General features: G+C 53.6%; 1 protein-coding gene across 1 annotated transcript; it reads right to left on the bottom strand.

The window, feature by feature from the left end:
• Positions 1-1,094: 1,094 nt before the first annotated feature.
• TMEM271 (transmembrane protein 271) lies at positions 1,095-2,494 on the bottom strand. Its single transcript, XM_075992926.1, has one exon. The coding sequence runs from the start codon at positions 2,488-2,490 to the stop codon at positions 1,372-1,374; it is 1,119 nt and encodes a 372-aa protein (XP_075849041.1). The 5' UTR covers positions 2,491-2,494; the 3' UTR covers positions 1,095-1,371.
• Between the last annotated feature and the right edge of the window lie 7,241 nt (positions 2,495-9,735).

Genomic DNA, 9,735 nt, shown 5'->3' with positions numbered 1-9,735 from the left:
AATTAGGCTACTTTCACAGCTGGAGTAGACTCCTACATACTGTAACGGTGTGCCACACAATTTCTGTGTGGGATCTCTCTCCTAAAGTGCTTTGTCCTGGCACTCACCCTCAAGAGCCCTGGCTGTGTCTCCACTTCCACCTGCAGGAGACGAACACCTTTGGGGTCAGGGCGGGGCTCCTGCTCACAGCTGTGGAGCAGCAGCCTCGATTCCAGGCACACGGGAGTCGGAGCCGCATCACCTTTTCCCAAGACTCAGAGCACGCCTGGCGCCTAGCCAGCCTGCCGGACAGCAGACACACTACCATCACGGAGCTCAGTTTGCATTGTGTGCGTAACTACGACACACACACACACCCTACTCATTTAAAAGTATGACCTTCACATCAATTAAGGCTATTTAAGGGGTATATTTTGAATGAAATGCCATAATATTCAAAATGATCACATTAGCGAATTAATCAACAGGAAAATTATCTTTGCCAGAAAAACTAAGACTGTGATTTTCCAAAATAGGATTAAATTGTTCATATGTATTAACCAAAAATAAGCTCTGCTTTGCAGTTGAAACCACACAGCCAGTTTCCAAAACAGAAAATGTATGGGACGTGGGATTCATGTCTCTCTACACACAGAAAGTTAGCTGCAGAGAGGGGCTGGATTTAGTCAACCAGCCAGCAGAATACAGCTGTCAATCAACATTTGTTTGACCAAATTCAACCATTTCTCCCCAAACTTATTTGTGTATAGACTTCCTCTAATTCCAACTCAATGGATATTCTCGAATAATATAGCAATTAATTTAATAAAGGAACTCACCAATTTTAAATTGCAATAAATTTACCAAACATGTTCACTGTTTATGGAGAGCTTTACAGTAAGAAAGTACCAACAAAGGCAGGCACATCCGTGTACAAAGTGTTGCTGTTGGTGCTGTTCCATTTCCTTCGTGCCTAAAGGACCAGCTGCCGTGTCTCTGTCCTCTCAGCCAGGTGCTTCTCTGCGTAAATCACCCTGCACTTCCCCGCCGGGACCTCGCGGGCGGGCGGCGCGGCCCCAGGGAACGGACTTGCCAGAGAAGTGCGGTCGGGCGCGCCAACCCCAAAACATTTATTGTAAACTTGAAAATGGAATCCGGATACGAACGACACAGAAAAGAAGAGAAACCTCCCAGACACTAATGATAATACCAGAGGACCCCTCCTGTGGTCACGGAGCCCTCAGAGGAGCCAGTCGAGAGAATGCAAAGCCACGTCGAAGATGCAACGCCCAGCAAGGCCTGGCCCTGGACCCGCCCAGCCTCCCGCCCTCCCTCGCCGCGCTGGTCCGGTGCAAAGGCGCGGGCGCGGTCCGCAGGGGGCCGGCCGGGGGCTCAGCAGGCCGGGCTGGGCTCCCAGGGGCGCGCCGCCTCGCAGGGCGGCCGGCAGCAGTAAGGGTAAGAGGCGTTGAGGTCGGGGTCCGAGGGTGCGTACCCCGGCAGCTCCACCGACGGGTGACCCCCGCAGCACACCTCCACGCCCGCCTCGTCGAACGCGTGGAAGACGCCCACGTTGATGTAGGAGACGGCGTGGTGCGCCGCGAAGCCTGCGCAGTCCCCGGGGGTGGCGAAGTCGGACTCCTCCGGGGACAGGATGGAGGCCTCGCTCGGCCGCGGCTGCAGTCGCCGCCCCCGCCGGCCCCGCCGGCCCCGCCGTGCCCGAGAGGCTGACGGCTGCGCGCGGAGCCCGGGGCCGCTGCGGGGCCGCGCCAGGGCCCGGCCTGCCCTCCTCCGGCCGCGCCGGCCGCGCCGAGCCTGCGACGACTTGTAGTTCTTGACCAGAAGGAGGCTGAGCAGGCCGAGGAGGCACTCGAGCGAGTTGAAGACGGTGGAGAGCACCAGGCCGCGCTGGTAGTCCTTCAGCTGGCGGCACTTGGCGGACGTGGCGCTGTCCAGGGTGCTGCGGGCGCGTGGCGCGCTGGGGGCCGGGCCCGGGGCCGCGGCGGCCGGGCCGGGGGCTGCGGCGGGCGCCCGCGGAGGCAGGCAGTAGTGGGAGTACTTGCGTTCCACTAGGGACACGGTGTCGCCGTCGATCACCGCGCCCGCGAAGGCGCTGAGGACCCCAAGCATGAAGACGAGTACGCCGAGCAGGAGCAGGTTCTGGCTGTTCACCGGCCCGGGGGGCCCGGTCGCGACCCCCGGCTCGCCCGGCGCGTCCTCTGGAGCCCCTGCCGGGGCCGCGGGGACCCCAAGCCCCGGGCCCGGCCCCGGCCCTGCGAGGGGCGCGTCCCGGGGCCCGCAGCAGAGCAGGGCGGCGCCGAGCAGCGAGAGGCCGGCGGCCAGCAGCAGCCCGGAGTAGAAGGCGCCGGCGGCGGCCCCCAGCCGGAACGGCTCCCCGCGCAGCTCCGATCCCAGCGAGAAGCACTTGAGGCCGACGGCGGCGGCGCTGAGCGCGCAGGCGAGCAGGAGGCAGGAGGAGAGCGCGGCGCAGGCCCCGCGGACGCTCCACTTCATCCTCCGCGCCCGAGCCGGCCCGCACCCCGCGCGCCCGCCGCCGCCCGCCGCCGCCCCCGCCGCCTGCGCCTCCTCCCGGCGCCGCGCGGCCGGACCGCCGGCCTCCTCCTCATCCTCCCGCGTCCTCCCGGGCCCGCGCCGTCGCCGCCGGAGCCCGCATCCTCCGCCTCACTCCGGCGCCGCGACCCCGCGCCGGGAACCGATGCGGCGCAGAGGACCGCAGGGCGCGCGCGCCCCCTCCCCAGCCAGCGGCGCCCCTCCCAGGACGCTCTGCTCCCCCCACCCCGCCTGCGGCCCGGCGCGCCTCGCCCTGGCGCCGCCCTCCTCCGCCCCCACCAGCCCCCGCCGCCCCCAGGAGCCCCCTCCGCCACCTCCCCAAGCAGAGGTGGCCTCTCGCCGCTTCTCTCCACCTCCTGCCCCTGCGGGTGCCCCTATCCGCGCAGGCCGCTTAGGAAACGCCACTCTCTGCCTGCCCCCCCTCCCCGGCCCTCTCTGGGGCTGTCTTTCCCGGACCCCCTGGGTCCTCCTCCCCAGCTCCTCCCGCCTGCCCGTGCCCCTACGTCTGCGCTCCCCTATCCGCGGTCCGGGCCTCACTTCACGCCCACCAACGGCGGTCGGGAAGCCTAAGGAAGTTAGCTGGGGGTGCGGGGAGAAGGGGAGAGGGAGCTGTGCGCTGGGGGTGGGTATGAGGGGGAGCCTGGGTGGAGGAGAAGGGAAAGGGGAGAGTCTGGGGGAGGGAGGAGAGGAAAGGAGAGCCAGGGTGCTAGGGGTAAAGGGAGCCGGCTAGGCAGGGTAGGGGTCTGGATGCGGAGTGCTGCAGGGTGCTGGGGGGTGGGGTGGGGGTGGAGAACCGAGCCTGGATCTCCAGAAGTGCGAGCACGCGCGCGCCTGTGTCCGGGTGTGTGGCGTGTTGCATGTGTGGTGTGTTCCGTGTGGACGGCGTGCATGTGTGGTGTGTGCATGTGTGTGTCCGTGCGCTCTCAGGAGCGAGGTGGGCAGAGGTGCTTTTAGGACCCGCCATTTGAACCATGCTGGAGGTGAAGTCTTGGGCAGAACCTTGAATGAGACTCCTTTGGATTTTAGTCTAGAGCCCTTCTCTGGGATCAGACAGGAATTTTCCCAAGACACGGGTGCATGTGAATTAATTCATGAGAAAACGGTTCGCAGCCCGAGTGAAGGAGGGCGGACGCAGCAAATCGCCTCTGTGCGACAACGCGAACTCCAAGTGGGCGAGAGGAAGGCGAGGGTGCGGGAGATCGCCTCCCCAGGCCCCTCCGGGCCTCCCCCTCTTCGTGACCGGGGCGCGCCTAGGGTGGGCAGGGCTGGGGCCGGAGTCTCCGGAAGCCGCCTGAGGTTCCACCGGCGGGCAGCTGGGCCTGCGCCTCTGGCCCCTTCCACTGCTGCAGCAGCGAGGCCGCGGAGCCGCATGACTCACCCGCGGCTAATTGCAGCGTTAAATAACTTCGTCGTCCTGCGGCTGCAGCCAGGGAGATCAGATCGCTCCGGGGGGTGGGGGAGGTGCAGGGATGCAGCGGGGACGCACGTGTCACACACCTTGGCGCGTTCTGGCCAGTGGAGACACCACCCACAGGGCACAGCTTCATGCCCCTAAAGGGCACCGGCTGTCCCATGGTGCCCGGTGAGCAGGGGCCAAAGTCCCCGGAGGCCCCGCGTCTGAAAGAAGCTGCGCCCACAGGCTCAAGGCAGGAGCCCGCGGGGGCCCCTCGCCCACATTTCACGGAAACCATCTGCCCGGTGCGAATGTATGTGAAGGCTCTTCATGCAGCTCCCTGGACACTTGCGTGGGATTTACCTCAACTGCGGTAGCTGCGAGCAGAGCGAGCATGCTTCCTGTATTTTTAGCAGAGAGTGCAGATTTTAGAACATCAGCTGAACGGCCCTGGGCCTCATGCGGGATGACTTGCCAGAGAAGGAGGAATAGTGATCCTTCCTTGCATTATGATGTATAGGTTTTAAAAGGACAGTGTGTAAATCAGCTTGTATAATAAGCGTGGCTCCCACGCGCCAGCGGAGTTGCCATGAGCTGACTTGCAATGATTATCTCCGTTTCCAGGGAAACAGGTTTGCAGCCACCTCCGGTGGAGCAGGGTAGAGCAGCCTCACCATTCGCAGCGGTGACGCCAGCAGATTGATGAGACTTTGGAGGAGGAGGTAAGCTGACCTGGCTCATCCTCCCCCCTCAAGGAAGGGTGGGGTGGGGGTGGGGCTGCGCCGGCACGTGGAATCTGAGCTGGGAGGGCTCCACCATCAAAGGCCGAAGAGCTGTGGAATTTCTCCCCAGTCTGACCTCCAGCCTCTTTCCACCCCTCATTAGACCCTTCTGTCACACCCGTCACAGTCCTCTTCCTGCCACAGGGCCTTTGCACGTGTTGTTGCCACTTCCTAGGGAATGTTCCCTCTCCACATCCTCACCTGGTACCTGCCTTTTCGTTTCACAGATCTTAGTTTCACTTCACTTAATAGTAACTCCATCTTGTCAGTTCCTGCTGTCCTCCAGATGCCAGACTGAGGGCTTCGCACCACTCTTACTCAGTTCCTGCGACAGACCCTGAGGTAGGTGGTCCCGTTCTCCTCACAGGGGCTTTCCCCGAGTAAGCCAGGGCTCATACTCAGGCTCTGTGCCCTGCATCCCTACGGCCTGCAACTGCCTTCCTGCCCTCCCCAGCCCCTGGAAGGCAGTCCCCTGTAACAGCTGGGATGTCCCTGTGGTCCAAAGTGACTGTCTTCCCCAGGAGATTGGGAGCTCGGGGCAGGCAGAGTCCTGTGTAACTGCCCCCCAGCCCCGATCAGGACTTGGCTGTGCCCTGGCTGTATGGAATGAGTGCCTGAGCAAATGGACGTATGGGTGGCCAGCAGCCAACCGTGGTCACTCTGTCCTGTGGCACAATACAAAGGTCAGTCAGGTTCTGCTCACAGGCGCACAGGCCCAGGGCACGCTGGCTGGGCAGCACGCAGGAGAGGCACCTACTTCGGCCTGGGCGAGGAAGGGGCTCTGGCAGGAGCGCCTCAGGAGTGACAGCCCCCCACGAGAGCAGCCGCCTGTGGGAGGGGGCAAAGCATGACAGTGAGACTGCCAGGCAGCAGGTGCCCTACCCAGAAGGGTCCTTGAGCCTCGCCAGGAAGTTTAGACTTTATCTTGAGGATAAAGGAGTCCTGGGACTGCAGGAGGACGCCCTGGGTGTGTTTAGAAGGAGCCCTGCCACTTGGGGCCTGGGCTGGGACACTGGCAGAGCTTGCCTGCCCCTCCCTTGCCCCTCCCCAGTCACTGCTGGCACTAAGCAGACAATCAGCTGTCTTTGAGAGTGAAGGACACTGGGCTGGCAGGGAGAGGGAGGGCAGTCCATGGTCCCAGTGGTGCAGAGCTTCCCTTTAGGGTGTTTGTCGAGCCACAGGGACCCCGCACTGCCGCTGACTCACGGTGATGACCCTTGCCCTTCAGTTGGCTTCTGACGCCTAAAAGCAGTAGTGGAAGTGAGAACAGACCCTTGCACATTTTGAAAGCTGGTTCCATTGCTTTCTGGCAGAATCCTTTCCCCAAAGTCCCTGCCAGGCTCACCCTGCGGCACCTGTCCCCGCCTGTCCTCCGTATGGCCGCTGAGGGACCCTGGGGCAGCTACCATCTGGTTGGGTGATTTGAGGGGCTTGGGGGTCAGGGAGGGGTGCCCACTTTGGAAAGAAGCCCCACACCAATGAGAAATGAATTCTCTGCAGGTTTTTAGGGAAAGAGGAGTTATTTTAAAAATCACAGAGCCTATCCTGTGTGGCACCACAGGTTTGCACGGAGCACTTGGTGCATTCCTGGTTGCCCTCCCTGCTGGGGAGAAAGCACTGTGCCATTGCAGAGATAAGGAACCTGAGGCCCAGAGATGACATCTTAAAAACAGTAATCATGTATTCATTCAAGAATATATTTCCTATAACCTTTAAAACTTATCTTGATAGTTACATATTTATTAGCATATAAAATTACATCTCCTAGAGTGTTGACTTCAATTACTTTAGCTGATTCTAATTTGTTTGTAATTTGCTTATACTTTTTAGTATTTTTATCCTTTATCTTTTTAACTGGCTAAATACTAAAAAGAAAATTTTGTCAGTAATTCTCACCCACTTTTTGCCAGGAACAATCACTACTGATCTTCACTTACAAACAGCTCTGCACAGCTGTGGTTTATCTAAAGAACTTACTCTCATAAGACCACAGCCAGTGAGTTCTCAGAGACATATAATGTATCTTAATTATTATTTTAAAAGCTTTTGTCTTGTGAAATACAATAGAGCCACAGAAAAAATTATAAAATATACATGTAATAGCTTAATGACTTATAAATTAGTGCCTGTCCACTTGCCACCAAACAAGCAGAATATTGCTGGACTTCTGAGTGCAGAGCCTGCACCTCCCACCGCAGCCTCCCTCCCACCAAAGCTTCTGCTCACATCATTTGAAATCACTTCCTTGCAACTATTTATACTTTCTCATCCGACATGCATCCCTAACCATTATAGTTTGGCTTTGCCTATTTGTTGAAGTTTATATAAATGGAATCATACAGCAGGATTCTCATACACTGCGCTGCTTTCCTTCAATTTTGTAAAATGTATCCGTGTCGCATATAGCTACAGCTCCTTCATTGCTGGTTGCTATTAAATAATCCATTGTATGAACATATCATAGTTTCTTTATCTGTTTCACTGACGGTGAACCTTTGAATGTTTCTAGTTTGGGAATATTATAAATAAGTTGTGAACCTTTTTACTTGTGTGCCCTGATACACTTGGGCATACATTTTTGGGGTCTATACTTAAGAGTGAAATTGTTACTCGTGAGTAATACCTGTTTTCAGCTTTTCGTGCCTTTTTGTATTGAAATACAATTTATGTGCAATACTGATCATTAATTTTTACAATTCAATGAGTTTAAACAAATCATTGAATACATATACATTGGTGTAAGTCACCACTGTCCTCATGAAATAGAACTATTCCAACTTTCCCCAAAGTTCCCCTCTGCAGTCGTCCTTACCCCCAACTCTGAGCTCATGCAACCACAGTCTGCTGTCACTCTAGTTTTAGTGCAGAATTTCACGCACGTAGACTCGCACAGCATGTAGTCTTTCATGTCCGACTTCTTTCAGTTGGCATAATGATTTTGAGATTAATCCATGTTGTTGCATAAGTCACTGGATCATTTGTTTTTATAACTGAGTAGAATTCTACCAAAATTTGTTTATCCATCCATGAAATGATGGACACTTCAGTTTTTTCCATTTGAGGCAATTATGAATAATGCTGCTATTAACGTTCAAGTGCAAGTCTTTTGTGAACATATGTTTTCACTTCTCTTGAGTGGTAATGCTGGATTGTATTGGAAGTTTATATTTAACTTTAAAGAAATTGACAAACTGTTTTCCAGAGTGGCCATATCCTTTTGCATTCCTGTGCTCACTTTATTTTGCATGTGCAAAATCGTTAGTGTCTTTACCAATGTAGGAAAGTTACAGGTGTTCCATTTCTCACCAACCGTTGGTGTCATCAGCCTTCTTGATAATGTTAACCATTCTGGTGGGTTTATAGTGGTATCTCATTGTGGTTCAGTTTGCATTACCCTGATGACTAATAGCGGTGAGCCTTTCGTATATCTTCTTAATCTTTTTTTTTTCTTTTGAGACAGTCTCACTCTGTTGTCTCAGCTAGAGTGCCATGGTGTCAGCAACCTCAAACTCCTGGGCTTAAGGGATCCTCCTGCTCAGCCTCCCAAATAGCTGGGATTACAGGCATGTGCCACTATGCCCGGCGAATTTTTTCTATTTTTGGTAGAAATGGTGACTCGCTTTTGCTCAGGCTAATCTTGAACTCCTGAGCTCAAACAATCCACCCGCCTCAGCCTCCCAGAGTGCTAGGATTATAGGCGTGAGCCACGGCGCCCGGCCGTATATATCTTCTTTAGTAAAGGATCTTTTCAAATCTTTTGCTGATTTTTGAAAATTGGGTTGTCTTCTTGTAATTGAGTTGTAGGAGTTCTTTATACATTCTGGATATAAGTTCTTTATCAGATAAATGTTTTACAAGTATTAGGTTCATGCAAAAGTAATTGCAGTTTCAGACTGTGCATTTTGAATCGTTATAACTCCCATGTTTCCCCCAAAATAAGACCTAACCATAATATAAGCCCTAGCAGGATTTCTAAGCATTTGCGCAATAGAAGCCCTACCCCGAAAATAAGCCCTAGTGATGGGCGTGGCTACGCAGGGCGTCCGCACAACCCGTGCATTCCATCGCCAGGATCCAGAAAGCCATAGTGGATCAGACCCGCAGCAGAACAGCAAATGGTGACTGTGCCCTTTTTGTGGTGCAAGCTTGACTTTGGGAAGCGCTTTGGAGCTTCCTCTCGGGCCAACCAGTGAGCTGGTTGTCACCGGTTGTCTATAAAATTCACCTTTAGTCACATGTCACAATCGGATTGAGAAACTGTTCGTGGTAGTTTCATACAATAAGGGAAGACAGCACTTCAAAATGATGACTCTTTTGATTTTCGGTCAGCTCACAAGGCACCCACTTATCGAGCTTTTTCACCTTTCTAATTTGCTTCGAATGCCAAATGACCATAGAATGGTCGACGATGAGGTCTTCAGCAACCTCTCGTGTACTTGTAAGAGGAACCTAAACATCTGTACCCCCATTAAAAAAATAAAAAAAATAAAAATAATAAAAAAATTCAGGCTGGTCCAAAGGTAGTGAGTTATCTCACGTGATTGTTCACAGTCAGTTACAGATTGAACTCCTTGTTCTACTACTTTCCCCCCTCCTCACTACTGCACTTGACTAGTCTTAAAAAAAAAAAAAATTCAAAAAAAAATAAGAATAAATTTAGTAAATAATGTCTCCAAAAAAAATCTCTCAGATTTGGTTTTTATCTAACATCATTTCCATAGCCTAAAATAAATGGAAAATAAACAGCAAGTAAAAGTCATTAGCAAAAAAACATAAAGTGAGAAATGTGCATTAAAATGATGTATAACATAAACACATTTAAGAATGTATTCCAACATCAAACTGCAAATTTCAGCAATGCTAAAACCACAATTATTTTTGTACCAACCTAAATATTTTCTTGCAGTCTTTGAATCACTTTTCATCTTCTTATCAATATCTTTTAAAAAGCAAAACTTTTCCATTTTGATGATATCTAACTTTTTTCTTTTATGGGTTTTGTGTAGTATTTAG

Source organism: Microcebus murinus, chromosome 16, assembly GCF_040939455.1.
Source record: "Microcebus murinus isolate Inina chromosome 16, M.murinus_Inina_mat1.0, whole genome shotgun sequence".
NCBI classification, from domain to species: domain Eukaryota; kingdom Metazoa; phylum Chordata; class Mammalia; order Primates; family Cheirogaleidae; genus Microcebus; species Microcebus murinus.
The sequence above is the reverse complement of the archived record's forward strand: the minus strand, read 5'-3'. Positions and strand labels throughout refer to the sequence as shown.